Raw genomic sequence first — 21,742 nt, forward strand, 5'->3', positions numbered from 1 at the left:
CGGGTAACCCTATCTCTATGTTCCCAGTTTAGCTGAATTTAATACAATAATCACAAAACCAACCAAGGAATAGAAGTGAACACAGACGGCACAGTTTTGAACCCAAATAATGGAGTAATATCCAGCAAATGTTCAAGATGAGCCGCATAGCTGATAGATATTCATTTCAAGCCCAAATTTCAGTGTCCTGTATTGTCTTGAATTCAGGTTTTAGAATTTGTCTTACTCAAAGAAGTAGCTGGTAGCAAGGCCTTAAAGGGTTTTTGAGAAGGATGATCCTTGACCAAATCAGAAATAAAGTCCCAAGAGAAAGAGATCTCCTCCCTCCCAACCTTGGGGACTTTCTTGTACTCCATTTGCTCTGGAAAATGAGGGGGGTGGGTTACATGATCTCATCCCTTCCCAAATTTGGACCCAAGGATTCTCTCGTCACGGCAATGGAGGAAAGCCAGGACGCCCAGGCCAAGGGGCATGGACAGGGAGAATCCAAGGGTTTGTGATTTCCAAGAGCATAATGAGAGGCAAGAGCAGGCTCAGTAGGAGTGGGGACTTGGAGGGGGGAAGGGACAGGAGAGGGTTCCGATGGGAGTCTCAGAGTTTGGGATTTGGGTGACACGAGAGTGATAGAAAGAGTGGATGACGGGGAGACCGGAGGAGCTTCGGAAGCAGCGGGGGCAAGAGCTTTGAGGAGAGTGCAAAGTCCTGAGAGGAAGCCCAGGAGACAGGCACTATTCTTAGCACAAAGAGGAGGAAGGTGCCCTGGTGGGAAAGGGAGCTGGGGTCAGCCGTCCCCGCAGCTGTCACAAAAAGAGCTTATATGAAGGTTCCCCTTCTGAAGGTCCTTGTGGTGGCCCCTTCCCCTTCCCCTTCCTCTCCAAGCAGACCCGATGGCCCCTTGGCAGGGGCGCTGTTCAGTGGTGGAGCTAGAAGCTGTCGGAGTCCTTCCCATCAGCAGGCAGCCGGAGCCGGCCGGAGAGGCTGGGAAACCTTGTTAAGTTCTCCGCGTGAGCATTTACACTTTGGAAATGCTACAAATGAGGCTTCTCATGCTGTCAAATTCTACATTTAAGAAAATGATGGTGAAAATATTCCCAGGCTTGTTGCGCTCACAGAGTTCGCTGGCTGTACGTTTGGGGAGGCGGCGTGCCAGGCTTCCTGCTCTGGGGTTCCAGGATTCCGGGCACTGTGGGCCTTCGTCAGGCGGCCATTTTCCCCTATGTTGGTTTTCTCCCTAGAACCCTGATCCATCAGTTCTCCTCCGGTTACAGCGGCCACAGGACACAAGCTCAGGCATCACTGTGGGGCATGTCAGCCTACCTAGATTGCCTAAGGAGGGAAAGCTGGGCCATGGCTGAGCCTGAAGCTCTCCTGAAAATGGCTTGTGTCCCTTCCAAAGAGCCATAGCAGGTGCTTCTGAGCCCCGGCCGCCAGGCTAGGGTGTGTGACCTCTGCACCTCGGTGTCCTCCCTGGGAAAAGGAGAGGATTGGCTTTCGTACTTTCCACTATCCCCTGTGGCCCTGAAAGCCCAGGAGAGGGAGGCTGCCCTGGCCTGCCACACTGCCCACAAATAGATGCCCTCTCTCGTTCCTCAAAGGAGGTCCCTTCTCCCCTCCTCCCTTCTACCGGCCACCTTGACCAGGCTTTCCTTCCAGACATTGGAAGTGGCAGGTCATCTGTTTTGTTGTTTTTCCCCACTGTCGCCCACCAGGCTTAAAATACGTGACCTGCTCCCAGCAGCGGTTGTTGCTTCCCGTGTGACAGATAAATGGGTAGAAATTACAGGGAGACACATTTGGACTCAAAAGAAAAAAAAAAAAAAAAAATCTTTCTGACAATCCAAGCTGGCCTAAACCTGCCAATGAGTGAGGTCCCCACCAGGCGCTGCAGAGAGCACCCATGTAACGGGCAGTGGAGTGGACAGGATGACCCTCTCCACACAGGAAAGACTTTGGGTTAGGTCATTCTCATAATACCAGCCATTGATGGAGGAGAAGCTAAGACCTAGAGCACTCAGGTGACCCGCCCACAATCTGTACCAGAGAGTGTCAGATCACCTGACTCCCCACTACAGCGAGTGGGGTGGAGACGTGTGTGGGGAGGAGAGCACCGAGCCACCCCGTGGCTTTTCCATAGGATCGGCCGGTGATACAAAGGGCCCAAATCTCAAACAGCTCTAGAAAAATCAGCTGGGGCAGAGCCGCGTTCCTACAGGGCCAGACAAGGAGGGGGGCCGGACACGCCGGCTCCGTGACCTGATTCAAAGCCCGGCAGAGCGGCACCGCATGGCCTTGGTGCGGAGAGGTCTGAGACGCCTGCCTGTGCCGAGGGGCTGACCCCTGCTCCCGATCCGCATAGAGCAAGGGGAATGGGGCCTGCTGAGGACCGTGGCCCCGTAGATCCCAGGAGTCTTCTGGGAGAGCCGAATTGGTGGGAGCTTAAGGGATGACAGAGCCAGTTCCCAAGGGCCGAGGGAGCCATCAGGATTGGAAGCAGACGTGAGGATCCAAAACAAGGCTTGGGAAGAGCTCGGGAAGGAGCCAGTGGCTGGGCTCCAGCCCAGGACTCGGGTCTCAGTGAGCCTCTACACAAATGCCCCCAGTCTGTGTCTTCCTTCAGGCTCCCCTTTATCCACTCAGGTGGCCCCTGGGTGTGGAGGACATGCTTATGGACAGCAAGAGGCCCAGTGACACCCAATGCAGTCGCCTTCCGAACGGCGTTTGCCCTTACGCCGGCCCCCACTCTTGCTGAGGAATGTCTCCCCTCGGGAGCCCGTGACCCACAAATACCCCAGCCAACCAACAGCAGGATTTGAACCGGCGGCCTCGAGGTGAAAGGCTGCGGACTCCAAATAACAGCCCGAGCCAGCGCGTCTCCTACTATTTTTACAGGCCAATGGGGATGAGGGATAGAAGAAAGCAGAGAGAATTTTTCCACTAGCAGTCAGGACCCGAAATAGGAAAGACCAACAGAGGCTTTTCTAAACAAGGAATACCATTAATGTTTTTAAGGGACGGGGGCTGGAGAAGCGATCGTGAAAGGAGGGGTGGGAGGGCTCCAGAGCCTTCATTTTTTAATGTACCGTGGGGTGTCCTTCGTGGTCTCTCTAGCCAACACCCCGAGCTCCCACTTTCCCAGAAGGCCTTGGAGTCATGCCAGAGATCCCACAGTCATTCCAAGTGTGACCTGGGTAAGGAGGGGTCTCAAAGGGCTTATTTTTAATCAATCCCCCATGACAAGGAGTTGATGTGATGGAAAATATGTTCCCTTTTTTCCTTTCACAGAAATCCCCAGAAACATCGACTCTGTGTTCAGCAACAGAATCCTATCTATTATGATCTGTCCGTCCCACAGTGGGCTGGATGAGAAGTGGAGGGATGGGGGTGGGATGACATCATGGTATGCTGGAGGAAAATCCCGGAGACTCAGGGAACCTCTGTCTGAAACGCAGCTTGGTGGTATCAGGGCCTGGAAGTGATCCTGGGCAGGTCATTTTCCTTCCTAGATCATGGCTTCTTATCTGTAAAGTGAGGAATGAGATGACCTCACAGGTCCTTTCCCACCCTGAATTCTATGGTCCAATTCCAGGATCGAGGTTTCCCCAGCTCGGGGAATTAGCCCAGATTTTGCCTTCTGTCTTAGTGGTGATGATGTGGGGTCAATTGTAAGAAGGAGGCTTTTGGAAGAAGGGGGGAGTGGGCCTGGAGGGACAACGAAGCCCATGGGAGGAAGTCTAATTTTGGAATTTCCCTGCACACATGCATTCCTTCCCAAAATTCCTCACTAATCTTTTCTGTTGCGATCTCCTCGGTAGAAACAAGAAGGGGGCAGCAGCTTCTTGTTTGCTCAACAGCAGAGGTCTCACCTTGGGAATCTTGTCCTTAGTGTCGCCTTTCCTGGGGCTGAGAACACCAGCTCACATACACACAGTAGGAACTTCATCAGAGCTTATTGGATGAGTGGATGGATGGATGGGTGGATTGGTGGGTGGATGGATGGATGAGTGAATGGGTGTAGGGATAGGTAGATGGATGGGTGGATGGGTGGGTGGAGGGATGAAAGGAAGGATGAGTGAATGGGTGGATGGATGAGTGGGCCCAGCTCCCTTTCCATTTGTCTTTCCCCGGGTAGCTGTCCTCCCAAGAGCCATTTCTCAGATCATTACCCTATTTGCAAGAGAAAATCCCTCCCTTGAACCAGAAGTGTCCCTTAAAGTCAAATCAGATAATCAGGTGTTTTATCTCCTTGGCCCTGAGCAAAGGTTCGATCCTTTAATTTAAAACTAAATTAACTAAACTAAAGCTAAAAATGCATTACATTTGGAGTTCTGTACTCCAGCCAGAGCAGAAAGAACAGAGAGTAGGTCAAAGGGTATGGGGGACCCCTCCCCAGTGGCAAATGTTCATTACAAGGGCAGGGAATTTGAGGACCAATCACAGGCTACAGTTAAGATGAGAACTTAAGATTGTTTTTTGAGAAGCGAGTTGGAAGGAAGGAGGGAACAAGCATTTATTAATCACCCATCCTGTGCTCAGCATGCCCCATGTGGTAAAGGCTCCCAGTATTATCTCCTTTGATCCCCACAACACCCCTGGGGGGGAGAGGAGGTGCTGATATTATCCCCACTTTACAGTCGAGGAAACTGAGGCAGACAGGATGAGCAGATCAGATACAGGCTCCAAGTACTTCCTAGAGAGGAAGCTGGCGCTCCCTCTGAACTAAGGTGGTGGAGGGAGTGATGGGATGAGCCAGGGGAGATGTCGGATCCCCACAGGGCCATGGGAAGAGCTAGTGGTGAGCTCAGATCCCCACAGGGCCATGGCCCCTCAGAACTTTCCTCTGCAGCCGAGCATGTGGCTGCCCAGTGGCTGCTGGGAGAGGAGGCAGCAGCCCGTGGGCAGGATGAAGCATCCGGAGGCTTGGCGCCCAGTCCAGGAGGCAGAACAGCCCAGCAGGGAGCCCCTGGCCTCTGACCCCATCCCCGCTGTCTTCCACAGGGGGCAACGCCAAGCAGGGCCTGCGCTGCAAAGCGTGCAAGATGAGTCTCCACCACAAGTGTGCGGACGGCCTGGGCCCCCAGCGCTGCATGGGCAAACTGGTAAGGCAGTGGCTGGGGGGGAGGGGGGCAAGGGCAGCCACAGACTGGGGCAAAAGCTGCCTCTCTCCTCCAACAGCTCGGAACCGATTATCCCCATTTTACAGAGGGGCAAGTTGAGGTGCGGGGATTGGCCCAAGGCCCACCCAGAGTCAGAGGCAGGATTTTAAATCAAATCCTCCTTTGGCCGAGTCACCAGGCCACATGACTGCCGGTGATGTACAAGCTTGAGGGGCCTCCCCCTGTGGCCAAGCTGCTCTTGTGAGAGGAAAGGGGGTCATGGGGCATGAGGGGGCTGTCCCTGCTGCCCCGTCCCAGTCACTGGAGGTGGGGGGGGAAGAGAAGAGCCTGGGGAGAAAGACTGCTTGAGCCTCGAGGGGACCCCAGCAGCCCCTCCCCCACGCCAGGCAGGACCCCCACACACACATAATGGGAGGGAGGCTCCTGGGCAGGCTGAGCAGGAGGGCTCCATGCTGTCCAGCAGCGAGGGAGCTGCCCTCAGGGAGGAGGCCGGTGGGAGGGGGTGACGATGTTGTTCCTGCCGGTACCATTCGGTCCCTCTCTGTTTCTGCAGCCCAAGGGCTTCCGGCGCTACTACAGCTCCCCCTTACTCATCCAGGAGCAGTTTGGCTGCATCAGAGAAGTCATGCCCATCGGTGAGTGGGGAGCGGCCGGACTGTGGGTGAGCCTCGCCCTGACCCTGGACTCCTTCCCCGTCTTTTATTCCTGGCTGTCCCAGGGACAGGGAAGTTCGGGGTCCCAAGCCTCCATCATCCCTCGCCTTCTTCCTTGGGGAGATACCCCCGAAGCTTTCCGGGTTTATTTCTGGCCCGTTCTTCCTGGCTTTCTCCTCTGTCCTGGAGCCTCGGCCTCCCTCCTTTGCACTTTGGGCCATTGGGGGAGCCCCAAACCCAGGAAACCTGGGAGGACTCGCTCCGGCCCATCTGTGCCCTTGAGGGAACCCAGTGCTGCTCTCCAGGTCGTCTCTCTCCGGGAGTCCCAGGCTTTCCGGTCCAGACAAAAGTGTTGACTTGAGGAATAGAGGGGCAAAGTTTCCTGCCTGCTTAGGGAGGGCCCAGAATCAGAGGGGGGCAGGTGTGGCCCGTGCCTGCAGCCTTCCATGGATGCCAGCCCCTCGTGCTCAGTACTGACCCATCAGATGGCAGGGCGGGGTTGGGGGAGGGGTGGGGAAAGACCCCCCCCCCCAGGGAGGGACCAGAGGTTGGGGAGGGACCTGGCCAGGATGGCCGCCCCCTCACAGACTTCCTGATTCTGCTTTCAGCCTGTGGCAACAAGGTGGACCCAGTGTACGAGACTCTCCGGTTTGGCACATCCTTGGCTCAGAAAACCAAGAAGTCGAGCTCAGGGAGCGGATCCAGTTCTCCCAACCGGAACTCGGTAATCCTTTCTCCCTCTGCCCATACTTGCTCACAAAGCGTCTCAATCTGCAGGCATTTCAGAAACACCTCCCGTTTCTTACCTGTTTATTTAGCCAGGCAGCAGGCCAGGTGACAAGGATGCAGAGATCAGGGAGAGAGACACTCTCTTTCTTCTCCATTTCTGTCTCTCTCTTCCTGTCTCTGGCCCCTGCCCCTGCCTCTCCTACCTGTGCCTCCCCCTGAGGAGCATGGCCCCTTTGAGCCTTCCCTTCCCGCTCTTTCTTCTCCATCTCTGTCTCTCTCTTCCTGTCTCTGGCCCCTGCCCCTGCCTCTCCTACCTGTGCCTCCCCCTGAGGAGCATGGCCCCTTTGAGCCTTCCCTTCCCGCTCCGAGAGCTGGGGTATGGCGGAGCAGTCTGGCCACCTAACTCCACTTCCCTCACTTGTCAGCCATATGACTTTGTACAGTCTCTTCTCCTCAGTATAGGATGAGGGTGATCATGCTGGGTGGAGAGTACTTGGGGCTAGAGAGGCACTCTAGAGCTGGGACTATCAGAGCCTGCCTCCCCGTGAGAATGTGCTCTGATCTGCCCAGCTGCCCTCCCCACAGCTCACTTTTAGCAGTCAGAACTCCTTCTATTTCTAAGTCACCTGGGGAAGTTATCCCTTCCCTCAAAGCAAGAAGCACATACATCCTATGCATCTATAATTCTCACCAGGGCCCAGCACAGAGTAGGTGCTTAATGATGTTTATTAAATGAATGAATGAACCACATCAATAGGATTCAAGGAAATCTCAGACAGAATCAGTCCTGGGCCCCAGTCAAGGCCAGGCATGGGAAGAGCTTTGATCTCTCAATTTGTGTCCAGTCCTTCCCCAGTTATGCCTTAGTTCCCTCCTCAATCCAAAGCTAGACTGATGTCCTCAGCTGCGTGGGCCACTGGAGAAGTCAAGTCCTCGGGTACAAGGCATAATCCAACTCACAGCTCAACAGTCTCTCAGCTCTGAGATCAATCAATAAACATTTATTAAGCACCTACTATGTGCCACACACTGTGCTAAACACATGAGAAGAAAATGAGACAAGACTCAGCCCAGTGAGGTCTGTGAGCCCTCCCACTCTCTAGGATGGCATAGGGGCTGCTTTTTGGACCAGTAACAGCCTAGTTAATGGAGAGAACTCTCCTGGTTGTAGAGACCATGAGGTTGTCACTCTTCTCCTGGCACAAAGACAGAGATACTTTGTTAGCACTCCCTTCACTCAATGAGCACTGGATCAGTGCGGGTACAGCCAGCCAAGAGGCACAACAGTCAGAAAGTCAGTACTCACTGCCATATTGCTAAGCTTCTTCTGTCCAGATACAGTGCTAAAACATAATTGAGTCTAAGCTGACCATGTGAAAAAACTCAAGGAATACTGAGGAGAGGTGGTGAGGAGGCAACTAGCATGCCAGCAAGAGACACAGGCAATTCAGCACGCAACAGAAAAGGCTGTGCCACTGGGAGATGCTCTGTCTGGGTCACTTGTAATATTCTGATGTTCTGGAGCTTAGATGAGAGCCCCTGGGAAGCTGTCAGCTGCTTAGCATCTCCAGATCATGTGGTGATGAGACAACACCAGACAAATTTATCCAAAGGTTCAGCGACAATAAGGGGAAGAGGGGGACAGAGTGATCTGGAGATGGTGTGATGAGAAGGTGGTATGAGCTGGTCATGGGTGATCAAGAAATGGTATAAACTAGGCATAGTGTGAGCTAAAGATGGGGTGAATTAGAGATAATGTGAGCTAGAGATGTTGTAATTTAGAGATGGGGTAATCTGGAGATGTATGAATTAGAGACTGAGCTAGAGATGATGTGAACTGGACATGGTGTGATCAAGAGATGGTGATTATGAGATTTAGAACTGGTATGATTAGGAAACCAGCTGAACTCACAAGACTTCCTCTGAATGAATCATGGTTGCATGTTAAATACTGGCATAATCCTTTCAAACCAAAGGGATGATAGATATACTGAAGCATCTTGAGGTTTTTAATGCCCTAATACACAGTCAATTTTTGTATAGGTTCCATGTACCACCAAGAAAAAAGTATATTCCTTTCTATCCCCATTCACTGTTTTCCAAAAGCCTATCATAGCTAACTTTTCTAAAATTCTATTTACCTCCTTAACTTCTTATTTATTTTGTGGTTCGATTTATCTAGTTCTGATAGAGTGAGGTTGAGATCCCCCACTGGTAGAGTTTTGCTGTGTATTTCTTCTTACAACTCTTTTAATTTCCCCTCTAGGAATTTGGATGCTGTATCATTAGGTACATCTGTTTAATATTGATATTACATCATTATCTATGGTATCCTTTAGCAAGATGTTTTCCTTCCTTATCTCTCTCTCTCTCTTTTTTTTTTTTTTTTTTTTTTTTTTTGCTTCAGCTGAAGCATAATAGATTTATAGCTTCAGTCTTTTACCTCTACTTTGTATATGTCTCTCTGCTTCAAATGTGTTTCTTATAAACAACATACTGTAGGATTCTGGCTTTTAATCCACTCTGCTATTCATTTCTGTTTTATAGGAGAGTTCATGCCATTCACATTCACAGTTAAAAGGACTAATTCTGTATTTCCCACCATCCTATTTTTCCCAAATTATACTTTTCTCTCTCCTTTCCCCCTTTCCTTCCTCAGCAGTGTTTTGCTTCTGACCACTACCTTCCTCAATCTGCCCTCCATTTTTCAGCTTCTCTCCCTTTTTTATTGCTTTCCCCATCTACTTCTGCTTTCATTTCTATTAGCTTTCCCCTTTCCTTTCCTTTTTCCCTCCTGCTTCCCTATAGGGCGAGACAAGTTTCTATATCAAACTAAATATGTATGATATTATCTCTTTGAGCCAAATCCAATGAGATTAAGGTTACTTATTCCTTCTCATTCCCCTCCCTTTTTTCTTTCAACTGTAATAAGTTGTTTTTACATCTTCATATGATGTAATTTACCCCACTTTCTCTCCCCTTTCCTTTTCTAGTACAAGCCCTTTTCCAACCCAGTTTCTTTTTTATATCATCACAATAAAGTCAAATTATACATATTCCCTCTAAGTACACCCCTAACAAAAATACAGTTCTCAAGAATTACACATATCATTTTCCATGTCGGAATGTAAACATTTTAACCTTTAAAAAAAACATAGGTTTTTTTCCCTTTCCTCTTTACCTTCTCATGTTTCTTTTGAGCTCTGTATTTGAAGATCACATTTTCTGTTCAGCTCTGGTCTTTTCATCAAAAATAATTGAAAATCTCTTGTTTCATGCTGGGTAATTGATTCTTGGCTATAGTACAAACTCCTTTGCTCTTTGGAATATCATATTTTAGACCCTTTGATCCTTTAAAGTGGAAATTGCTAGGTTCTGGGTAATCCTGATTGTGGCTCCTCAATATTTGAATTATTTTTTTCTGGCTGCTTGCAGAATTTTCTCTTTGATCTAATAATTCTGGAATTTAGCTACAATATTCCTTGGAGTTCTCATTTTCAGGTCTCTTTCAAGAGGTAATTTGTGGATTCTTTCAATGCGCTATTTTACCCTCTGGTTCTAGAATATTAGAGTAGTTTTCCTTAATGATTTCTTGAAAGATGTTATCCAGTCTCTTTTTTTCATCATGGTTTTCAGGTTGTCCAATAGTTCTTAGATTGTCTCTCCTGGATCTGTTTTCCAGGTCAGTTGTTTTTTCCAATTAAGTACTTTATATTTTCTTCTATTTTCTCATTTTTTGTTTTCTTTTTGACTGTTTGATTCTTGATGTCTTATTAAACCATTCACTTCAATTTGTTCAGTTCTAATTTTTAGTGAATTATTTTCTTCAGTTAGCTTTTTTAAACCTCCTTTTGGATTTGACCAATTGACTTTTTAAGGGAGTTGTTTTGTTCACTGGATTTTTTTCCCCATTTCACCGATTCTATTTTTAAGAAGTTTTTCTTTTTTTCCATTTCACCAATTGTATTTTTAAAAGTTATTTTCTTTTTCCATTTCACCAATTTTGTTTTCTAAGGAGTTGTTTTCTTCAGACGTTTTCTGTGTTTTCTTTTCCAAACTCTTCAGCAAAGTTCTCGTTTCATTTCCCTGTTTTTCTTCTAACTCGTTTAAGATCCTCTTTGAATTCTTCCAAGAGTACTTTTTGAGTTGGAGACCAGTTCATATCTCCCTTTGAGGCTTCATCTGGAGGTGTTTTGCCTTTAGTGCCCTCAGATCTGTTCTCCCTGTCTCCATAATAGCTATCTATAGTCAGAGCTCTTTTTGGTTTTTTTGCTCATTTTTAAAGGTTAAGGTCTGCTCCTAGGTCAGGGGAGATATTCCTGAGCTTCCTCTACAGAGCTGGTGACAGGCGTTTTACACTCTATACCATGGGCCTCTCTGTGCTGCACTTGTGCTGGACTGTGTTTCCCTCACCTCCCCCCTCTGATTAAGAGAAACCTTTCCTGAAGTCCTTCTAAGATATCTTCTGCTGGAAATTTATTACGCTCCAAATATTTGTGGGTTCTGTCACTCCAAATTTTGTTCAGAGTCTTAGTCTGCTGTTGATTGAGGGAAACCAGGAAGAGTTCAGGCAAGGTTCTGTCTATTCTCTGCCATCTTGGCTCCACTCCTGCTTTGAAACATCTTAATCACAGACACCCAATTACCTCAGTCTTTCTGCATCAGAGATTGAGGTCTCAGAAACTACAGGGATTCCAACAGACCAGTGTGGAAAGCCTATGATCAGAACTTAAAGAGTCCCTACTTCCTTACTTAAAAGTCCTTTGACTTTAACAACTGGCTTTTTGGACTCTCTAGAGTCTGCCTAAGGACTGCCTGAAATTGTGCAGGAGATAAGACCTCTAACCCTCGCAAAGGATGTTTTCTCCAGAGATCAGTTACTTAACATAGTGAACAGCCTGAAGAGTAGATGAGACAAAGTTCTAAAAAGTCAGTCTCTGCAATTCAATTTAATCCAACAAACATTTATCATGTATTAGGCACTTTGCAAGATACTTGGAATCCATGGCAGATGAATGCTCCAAGAGCTTTCATTCCAAATCAGTGTGGGCACTGAGAAGTAAATAAACTCAAAGAAATCCGAGGAGCAAGAGAACATTCCTGGGGGAATCAGGAAGTTTATCTCACTCATCCCCAAAAGAAATGGCAACTGAATGGAGATAAGAATTCTGAGAAGCAGAAAGAAACCAGGAGAGAACCCATCTCCAATAGGAGAGAGCGCCTATCCAAAGGCCTGGCAAGGCGAGCTGAGGGAATAGTAAATGGACCGATATGTGTGGAACATTGAGCATGTAAAAGTAGGTAATGTGATGTCAGACTTGGAAGGGAGCTCAAAGGACTTTCAATGTCGATTCAAGGTGTCTATGGTTTATCTTCCAAGTATAGGAAATTATTGAACAGGTGAGACATTATTAAGATACCTTAAGAAGATGATTTGGGCAGCTGACTGGGAGAAAGGAGACTAAGCTGAAATAGGAGGGCAATTAAGGGGCTATGGTCCTAGTCCATCTGAAACGGACCTTCATTCAGAGATGTCAGGCAGAATCAAGATTTCACAATTGATTGGATGGGGAGAGGAGGGGATACAGTGAGAGGAGGATGGCTTAAGGATTGCTTTAGGCTCACTAACTGGAGTGTTGGAAATCCTCCCAGTTCACACCCTTGACAAAGAGCAGGAAATATTTCTCCCTCCATGGGTGCAAAAATTTCTGGGACTTCAAATAAATGGAATATTTAACAAAGGATCAATTTAACAAAGACTACTTAACAAAGGATCAATTTGAAATGATGTTTCAATGATACCTGTAATTTTTATACAATTATTTGCCAATATACATCCCCTCTACCCCTCCCTCGTAACTAAACCAATCAATATGTTCTGTTCCCATAGTTCCCTGGGGTGCACGTGCCCACCCAGTGCCTTCCAGTTCTTAGTTTCCAGAAACATTGCTGCTAAGTCTATATTGGAGCTATCTTTCTTTGACCTTCTTAGGATATATGCCCAGTAGTGCAAAGGTTAAAAAACAGGAAGAAAAGAAATTGGGAAGAAGACAAAGCATGGAGTAAAGAGGGAGGAAGGAAGGAAAGAAAGCGGGAAGGAGAGAAAGCAGGAAGGTTGGAGGAGTAAAGGGAAAAGGGAAGAGGAGAGAAAGAGACAGACAGAGAGGGAGGGGGAAAGGCATATTGGAATGATGTGGCTGCCTAAGATGGACCTCAGTGGGCAGGGTTTGGTGCCTATCGCATTTTCTTCCTATTGTTCATCGCATTCCCTCATTGGCTCCCTCAGCGTCTGTCCTGGAAGTGTGGATGTGAGGGACAGCCTTTCTCCAGCTCACACAAACCAGCCCTGACGCTAGAATGTCTAGTCCCGGGGTGCAGAGGGGGAGAGAGGACAGCAAGATGGGGAGGGCCATGGCAGAGGGCCATCCACACTGGCTCCCCACATGTGCTGAGCCACAGCAGGAGTCCAAGTTCAGTTGGAAAAGGCCACCATTTGGAATTTCTCATCAGGTTTCTCTGATTTCTTGGGTAAGTGTCGGACCCAAAGTGGGGCCAAGGGTGAGACTCTCGTGGTCAAAACTATGAATAGCAATGAGATTGCTTGTGATTAAATGAAAAAGAAAATGCTCCCATTCCATTAGAGGGGAAGGCGGAGCGCAAAGGGCCAAGCCTCCCTCTGCCATGACTCTGCCGTCTGGTTGGAGTACACAATCGTGCCCAGACCCCCTTGGTGCTGGGATCTGCTGCAATGGCAGCATCCATTTCTATGGTTACTCTGGGCAGCCCATGGGCAAAAAGGGAATTGCTTGGTAGAAATTCAACAGATCCCAGAAGTCCTTCTCCACCTGCAGGACCAGGGGCCCAGAGGGATCGTCCCCAACATTTATGTCAACCTATGGACCCAACCCCAGACCCCACTCTTCATTGGTGGGGCCAGCCCTGCACCCAGACCTGTCCAGAGCTCATGCCCCAAAGAGCCCCAAGACAAACTGACGTGAAGCATTTAGTCCTTTTGTTGAAATCCCATCAGTGTCTCCAGCTGGGGCTGCCCCGGCCCGGGATGCTGACCGATCCCCAGCTCATCTTCCTCTCTTCCCATAGATTTCGGACCTTGGAGAGGTCCCAGAGGAAGTGCCCGGAGTATTTTTTGAGCCCAGCAGGAGGCGAAGCAACAGTGGTGAGTAGAAAAGAGAGAGCCGCTGGTCTGAGCTCATCTCAGAACCACTCAAGTCACAAGCATGGGAATGGAGCAGGCTCCTTCCCCTCTGTCCCATTTCTGGTCCCCAGCCACACTGCACAGGCAGGTTCCCAGGGGATCATGGGAAGGATGCTTACACAGCGATATAGTGACGCCCATGATGTGTCCCCTCTAATTCTTAGGTACAACTTCTGGTTTCCTTACCCCCCGCCACTTCAGAGCTTGCCGACTCTGCCATCCAAAGGTTCAACATTCACTCGGTGCACTTTGCTGCCCTGGCCTAATTTGCGGGTTTCCCTAGAAGTGGGATAAATTGTCAAGGCATCCCAAGGATGGGGGATGGGGGAAAGAGCAAAGGTGATTGGGTTGGACCAGGGCTGGACTGGAGACGGCATGAAAGGGAGCAGGGTCCAGTGGCTGGGAAGATGAGTCGGACTGTATTTGTGTTTGCTCCTGAGGCACTAGGGAGTCATTGGGGTTTCATGAGTAGGAGAGTGACACAGCAGACTTGTTCTTTAGGAGAATCACTGGGCAGCCACATAGAATGGGTTGGAGAGGGGAAAGACAAAGCAGGGAGACCAGGATGCCCTTGTGGCGATCCAGGTAGAGGGGAAGAGAGGAAGTTGGCTATGAATGTGCTACAGCATTCACACCAATTGAAAACAAACTCCAATCTGGCTCAGTATGTACAAAGAAAGTGAAAAATAAACCAATTGGGATGGGACAGGGGAATGTTTTTCCCACAATCAGAGGAGCTCCCTTTCCTTCAAATTAGGAGATTCAAGAAAATGGCTTAGAGTCTAAAGAAAAACAGAGAAACTTGAGCCTATAATTCAGAGACTGACTCTCCTGGGAGCTCAGACCACCAGTCCCAAAGTCCCCCAGTGAAGGAAGATCCTGCTTGGCTCCGAGCAGGAAAAGAGGGCAGGGTGTCCATAGTGGCCAAAGGGTGTGGCCCTGGCCAGCCCTGAGGACTTGTCATGTGTGTGCTCTCCTTCACAGTGTTCACGTATCCTGAAAACAGGTCCGATTACATCAGAGAAGACTTGAAGACCACGAATGGCCCCGTATTTACCAAAGTAGGGAAAAATGTATTCCCATGGGGCATTGGGGGTAATTCTTCAGAGAACAGCGACATTTGGGAGGAGACCGGGCATACAAAGTGGGGCCTCCATCAATGGCCTTGTCCCCCCATCCCCCAGCATGGTCTGGTACATAGGAGAGGGTGGGTACTAGCAGGTCCAGGGGAGAAATGGTCCCTGAGCTTCCCTGGAAGTACCTGACCCAACTATTGGCATGAGAAGGAAGGGAGCCAGCCCACGGGCCAGTGGTGGGGATAGAGGCCAAGTACCAAGTCTGCATAGAGTCAAAAAGCCCACACTCGACTCAACATTTGTCCACAAAGTCAAAAATGAAACAATCCCTGCCCTCAGGAGAGACAAAACCAGTATGTACAGGACACAGAGATTCACAGCTAGGAGCCAGAGCTGCCTGGGATTTCACTGGCATGAGGACACTGCCCTGCCCGGGCAGACTGGCACCTGCTCTGCATCTATTTATGCAGATTAGACACGAGGTATTGGGGAAGGGGCAAATAGGACACAAGCAGCCAGAGAAGAGGAAGGCGCTCGTGAAGAAAGCAGGAGGGTCCTAGGCATCCCAAGAGATAAAGGCCAAGGGGGCCCATCCCAGATGGGGGGATCTGTTGGGTGGAGGAAAAGCAAGAGGCCATGGAGGCTAGACAAGAGAGCTCCAAGGGGAAGAAGATGGGAAGCCTAAGTCAGAGCCAGTGGTAAAGACTACGTGATGGGTGGATGGATCCTCCTGGGGGTACAGCCGTCGTCTACACTGCCCTGTAACTCCTCGAGACCAGGGACCCATCCTAGGGTTTGGCTGCGTCACATACAGGCGCCGAGGTGAGGACTGGGCCGAGGAACTCCCAGGTGAGGGAATTCCCTCTACCAGTGTGGGCCAGCACCTCCCCCCAAACTTAGGAGTTATAGAGTTGCCTAGACTACACCCCAAGGCCCCGAGTGACTTCCCCAAGAACACACAGGCAGAGTATGCCCGAGGTAGCATTTGGACACAGAGCTTCCTGGCCTGGAGGCCTCTCTCTCGCTCAACTGATGGGCACAGGAGGACTTCAATGAGTGTTTGCCAAATGGACGGGTGGCTGGTGGGAGGGATGAGTAAATGGCAGAATGAGCGGAGGAAGGAAATCCAGTTCCTCAGCTTTGGGGCCCGATATTATATCCCCCCTCCCAACACTGGGTCAGTCAAGGCCCAGGCAAGAGTCATTCTCCTGAAAAGACTAGAGATTTTCCCTTCTTGCTCTGCAGTAGATAAACCAACCAACAAACACAAAGTGGCTCTCGACGCCCACCCCAAGCCCGCCCCGTGGGCCCAGCCATCTTGCCCTACCAAACAGCTGGCATCTGCTTATGTAGTTTGGGAACCCCTCCCACTTGTCCAACTAGGAAAGTCCAAGTCCATCTGTTTGCGGGTTCTTGGCCAGGGGTCAGAGAAGGGAGAAATGCCCTGATTTCTGTGGCCTCTCACCCCATTCTTCCCCAGCCCCCCCCCCCCTCTCCCAGCCTTCTCATTAATGAGCATCCGGAAACACGAGCAGAGTCAGGCAATTCTGGCACATTCTAAGGGTGGGAGTGGAAGCCAGCGCAGGTCCCAGCGGCCCTGGAGAAGGAGGGACACCTTCACCCTTCGGGGTGAGCACCCTGAAAGGAAGGGGCCTCCACGCCATCATTCCCTTCTTCTCTCCTTCCCTCAGGGCTCCCTGCACAAAGACACCTCACAGACCAGCACCTACGTTGCCTTGTACAAGTTTGTCCCCCAGGAGAATGAGGACCTGGAAATGAGGTAAGAAAGGGTCAGGGCTCCCCTGGCAAGAAGGAAAAACAAGCACTGGGTCTCACCAACTGCCTGATCGAAGAATAGCTCCTTCAGGACTCCCATGAATCACTAGCTACATCAAGCTTGAGAAATGGTGGACCAAGTGGCCCGAGCCTTTTGCCCCTTCGGGAGGGACCCCTGCATAGCGTGGAACTGGACAGCTCCCAGCCCCAACCGAGCCTTGCAGCCCCCCGCTGGGGGGCACTGATCAGAGCTCTGGGGAGGCAGAAGCACCAATAAGGGACAGTCAGCCATGTGCTCATCTGTCGGGGGCAAGTGAAAAGCCATTTTCCTCTTTTCCCATCAAGATTAGGAGATAGGAGGAAGTCTCATGAGGAGGTTTATGGATTTTCCAACCTTGTTTCTGCAGGAAAGGGGAGAATCTTCCAGGCCAGATGGGCCCTTTGGGGTTTGTCCTTTTTTCCTCTGAAGATAATGGGAAGTTAATTAGCAATTAAAGCTGCTGAAATGCTTTGCTAATGCTGGCTTCTGGAAAAGTGGGGCATGGGAAAATCCGCTCCAGCATCCTCAGCGAGGAGGCTCAGGGAGAAGGATCGGGAATGATTTATAAGCCCCCTACCCCCATGTCTTGGGGAGGGCTGCTCGAGGATTTTTGAGATGAAGCAATATTCATAGCATCCTCATTATTCACCCAAATCATCCTCCAGTCTCGCTCCCCTCCCTTCTCCAGCTCCGTCTTCCTCTCCTCTCAGACTTACTCTGTCTTCCTCTCCCCCTCTCTCCTCGGTCCTCCCCTCTCCCACACTCCATTCCTTTCCTCTTCTCCCTGAAACTTCCCCAAGCTTCTCAGAAGGAAGGAGACTTGAGTGACAGGGTTACTCTGAGGACTCCCGAGCTCTCTTGTCTCTAACCTTTGGTCCACCAAAGACGAGCTCTCTCTGGGGTGCTGACGGAGGGGGGTTTAGTGGCCGCTCTCTCTGAAATCGGCCCAGTTGTTGCTGTTGACTTGGGTCAGGTTCAGGACTGCTAGAGACAGAACGGAGCAGCGGCGTTGATGGGAGGTAGAGACCGCCAGGGCGTGAGGTGCGTTGGCCCTGGAGATGAATCCTGTGGCCAGTGCTGAGCTCCCTGCTTCAGGGTATGGCCTCAATGCAGAGGTGCCCTTCGGAGAGCCGGGTTCTCTTAGGAGATCCAGGCGCCCCTCAGAGAGCTGGGTGTCCTTTGGAGAGCCAGGCGCCCCTCGGAGACCTGGGTGCCCTTTGGAGAGCCGGGCACCCCTCAGAGAGCTGGCCTCCTGGGTGTCTCAGCCATGGGAGTTCTCATCTTCTCCCTTGTGCCCCAGCTGAAGCTCAGGATGCACTTTGAGGTCCCTGGGATTTCTGCTACATCCTGGTGACCCCTGGTCTAAGCGCCCACCCCAGCTGGGAGGGCGGCAGGGATCCCAGCAGGGTCTGGGTTGTCCCCAGTACAGATACCTCTGAGCATCTCCCACAGGACTGAGCTTGGGATCTGTACGATAAAAAGAATTCAACGGCAGCTCGCTAGAATTAGCGCAAGAGAAAGATGCCACAAAGCCCAGAAGCTTTACTACAGACTGAGCTAAGCTGGGGCGGAAGGAAACGGGCAGCTCTGCTTTTGGGCCGGCCCGCCAGCCGGCTCCGTGCTGCAAAACCCCAGCCCAAGGCAGGGGAGCAAAGCCACTTGGCTTTGCTCGGCTCTGGGGTGTGAGGATTTTTTACCTTTACATACTAGCAGGCGAGTCTGACCTAGAGGGAGAACAAGGCACGGAAAGGGCACTGGGCTTCAGCCCGGGCTCCGCCCCTGGGTGACCCTCTCTGGTCATCAGCGTTTATCTGGAAAGTGAGGCTGGGTGGGACGGGCTCTAGGGCCTCTCTCAGCTCCAGATGTCCGGTGGGGGGGGAGGTGTCAGAAAGGCAGAGGCAGGGTTGGAATTCAGCCCTTTGGGTACCAGAACTACAGCAAACCCCCCCCCACTGTGCCCCAAGGGTGCGGGAGCTCGGGGACATTTGATGCCTTTGGGCTCTTTCTGGGCCCATTCCACAGGCAAGCTCATTCCCCCATTGGGGAGGAGAACAGTGGAACCAGCCCTTCTGCAAGAGGCCACTGGGTGATGTGTAGCGGGTAAAGCATGAGCACGGGGCCTGGGGTCAGTAGCACTGGGTTCGAACCCAGCCCTGGCTCACACGGCTCCCAGCATCTCGTGCCCGGACCAGCCCAGTAGGTTTTGCTCAGTCTCGCTGCCTCGGGTCTCCCCCATCGCCACTTTTACCCTTACTTGGTTAGAAAGGGATTTTCTTAAAGCATGGAACTCACCATTTCCCCTTCCTCACTGACCCTCATGTGTCCCCATCACTTCCTCCATCTGATGTTCAAGGCTCCCCTTGCCCTCCCGGTGCCTCATAACATGGTCCACCCATGCACTCTCTGATCCGGAGACATTAACCCGTGTTAAAGTTGGCATTAACAGACACATCTCCCAGGGGCAGAACACTCTTCTTCCTCTGCCGGACCAGAGTCCCTCCCAAGGGGGCACTGCCAGCCAGCTTTCTCTTATGGTGCCGGTGCCGTGCTCCCCGGGGGGCCTGTGTGCCCAGGACACGGGGTCTGTGCTGAAGGCAAAGCTCCCAGGGGAGATCGGGAACGTCCCCAGGGCCTTCCTGCAGACAGCAGGCAGGTCTCTCGCATCCCTCGGGGAGCCCGCGAGCACTCGGCCCTCGGCCCGCACCTCCTAAGCCACAGGCCTCTCTCTCCTTGCAGGCCGGGAGACGTGGTCACTCTCCTTGAGGACTCCAACGAAGACTGGTGGAAGGTGATGTAACCCCGTCCCCTTTTGTTAGTCACTTGCAGCAGCCTGAAGCAGACGCACTCACGCTCCTCTTCACGTTTCAGGGGAAAATCCAAGACCGGACGGGGTTTTTTCCCGCCAACTTTGTCCAGCGTGTGCAGCCGGAGGAGAAGATTTTCAAGTGCGTGCAGACCTTCATTGGCTGCAAAGAGCAGGGACAGATCACCCTGAAGGAGAACCAGGTGGGTGAGGGCCCAGGCTCCCGGGAAAGGAGAGCCCAGGGTGGCCAGCTGATCAGACGGAGTGGGTAGCGGGTGATGGTCTGCCACTGTCACCATTAGCACTTAGTCCGTGCTGTCAGCGCTGCTCCTGGCAGCCTTGGGCCTCTGGCCTCCAGACAAGGCAACTCAGAGGTGGAGTCTAAGAGCCGCTTCTTGGGGGAATAAGCGCCTCCTGCCCGGCTCTCCCACCCAGCCTGCTTACCGGCTCGGTGCCTCCTCGTCACAGGGGGACCCCCCGAGGGGATCCTGCCCTGGCTGGCACAGGGGTCAGTCCTGAAGACAGCACTGAGGAGCCCTGGTGAAGAGAGGCCAGAGCTGAGGCCGGGCCCCTGCTCTTCCTGCCTTCTCCCACTTTGCCTCTCAGATCTCAGGGCTCCAAGTGCCCATAGTGCCTGAGAGTGGCCATAGTACCTACGAGTGCCCGTAGCGCCTCCCAGTGCCCATAGTGCCTCCAACTGCCCATAGCGCCTCCGACTGCCCGTAGCGCCTCTAGGCTCTAGCTCCTATGGAGCCAGGGGCAAACAGACATGTGGGCAGACTTCCCGTCTCTGCTCGGGTCTAGCCGAGGCTTTGGGTTTCCTGCTCTCCAATACATCCCAGGCAGAAGGCAGCTGGGCCCATGAATCACTGCCCTGCTCATTTTCTGTGTTTAATCCCTTTCTTGTTCCCTTGAAATCTGCAGCTCCACGTGCCCGTGCTTCCTTCTCAGACCCTAGCTTGACCAGCCAGACATCCAGCCCCTTCCTTGAGCTCAGCCCTCGAGAGCAGGTTCAACCCTTTTACCTTAGAGTCTAGGGTAGGGCCCTCACCCAAGGCCAGGTGCTCTACCCCCCTCCCCCAGCTTCCCCACTGCAGCAAAACTCCCAGACTGTGAAGTGCATTTGGAATAAGGTCTTGGGGAGTGGAGAGGGAGGCCTCTAGAAGACCCATTTCAAGGGTGGCTTTTAACCCATAATTACAGCAAGTCACCGAACTTCTCAGACAATGAGGTAGCTCTAAGGCTGCTACTCATCTGGCCCGGTGGAGGGTATTTACTCCCGGACAGGCCCCGCACCAATTAACCAGAGATCCAGAACCAAATGGCCCAAACACTCCCATCCTTCTGCAGGACCCGCTCAGAGTCCCACCCATCCACTCATTTGGACAACATAGATCTCCAGCCTTTGGTGGGAATCCATGATCCCAGCCCAGGATGTGCTCCCTCCCCTCCTCTGAAGTTGGGCCACCAATCCTGCCCCCCCCCATCCAGAGGGGCTCAGCTATCGTGTCAGGGACCTTTCTCGGGGTCTCTCATCCTGGCCCTTGTCATCTGAGCCACCCCCCCCTTTTCCCAGGCTGGCCCCTTTCTCCGGCCCCTTCTTTGGTATTAAGATGCCGTGTCCACCCCGGCCCCCCTCCCTCCGTTGCCCTCCGAGTTGCCCACGGCCTTCAGACTGTGGGATTGTGACCACCCTGCAGCATGGCCAGAAAAGGCCGATGTGAAAAAAAGACCAGCCTTTGCTTTGGACGTCAGGTGGAGGTCGCCAAAAGTGGCGCGCCCTTTCCCCAGGACAAGCCAACTCCTCCTCCCCTGTCCAGTCCTGGCCCAGCTTGGTCCCCAAGGCCCAACGTCTGGCCACCGTCTGCTCCTTAACTTCCCCAATGAGACGGTTTCCAATCTACCACTAATTCACTTTTACAGCATTTTTTTTTTAAATTCCAACCACTTAGCAGGAAATTTGCATTTATGAGCCTATAATTAAGAGTGATTTTGCGGGAGGACCGCTCTTTGGTGCCCCCCATGTTACAGGGCGTGAGTTTGCGCCAGCTGTTAGTCAGTGACAGGCAAGAACAGTCTCTGTTCCCTCCACACAAGAGAGAAAGTAGTTCATGGAACCCACGACCGACGATCCCTGCAATTAGACAATGTACTTCAGCAGCCATCAAGCCTAGGAGATGACCTGTGTGTAATCCAAAAGGGGCTCATTGAGGCCGAGGCCTGCAGCAAAGTAACACGTCAGGGGAGGTACTCGTCGGGGCCTTTGCACTCCCTTCCACGCCGCAGAGGGGGTCCCGGGACATCCCTGGGAAGATTCCCTCCAACAATTATTGGA

General features: G+C 51.5%; 1 protein-coding gene across 2 annotated transcripts in view; it reads left to right on the top strand.

The window, feature by feature from the left end:
* STAC (SH3 and cysteine rich domain) overlaps window positions 1–21,742 on the top strand; it is a 59,615-nt gene that overhangs the window by 36,535 nt on the left and 1,338 nt on the right. For both annotated transcript variants that reach the window (XM_031951486.1, XM_023498519.2), the window contains 8 exons: window positions 4,996–5,096; window positions 5,668–5,749; window positions 6,376–6,491; window positions 13,598–13,673; window positions 14,697–14,773; window positions 16,480–16,568; window positions 19,341–19,392; window positions 19,473–19,610. In XM_031951486.1, the coding sequence (XP_031807346.1) occupies window positions 4,996–5,096; window positions 5,668–5,749; window positions 6,376–6,491; window positions 13,598–13,673; window positions 14,697–14,773; window positions 16,480–16,568; window positions 19,341–19,392; window positions 19,473–19,610 (731 nt within the window). The remainder of the gene's footprint in view (window positions 1–4,995; window positions 5,097–5,667; window positions 5,750–6,375; window positions 6,492–13,597; window positions 13,674–14,696; window positions 14,774–16,479; window positions 16,569–19,340; window positions 19,393–19,472; window positions 19,611–21,742) is intronic.

The sequence above is a fragment of the Sarcophilus harrisii genome, chromosome 1 (genome assembly GCF_902635505.1).
Source record: "Sarcophilus harrisii chromosome 1, mSarHar1.11, whole genome shotgun sequence".
Lineage (NCBI taxonomy): Eukaryota > Metazoa > Chordata > Mammalia > Dasyuromorphia > Dasyuridae > Sarcophilus > Sarcophilus harrisii.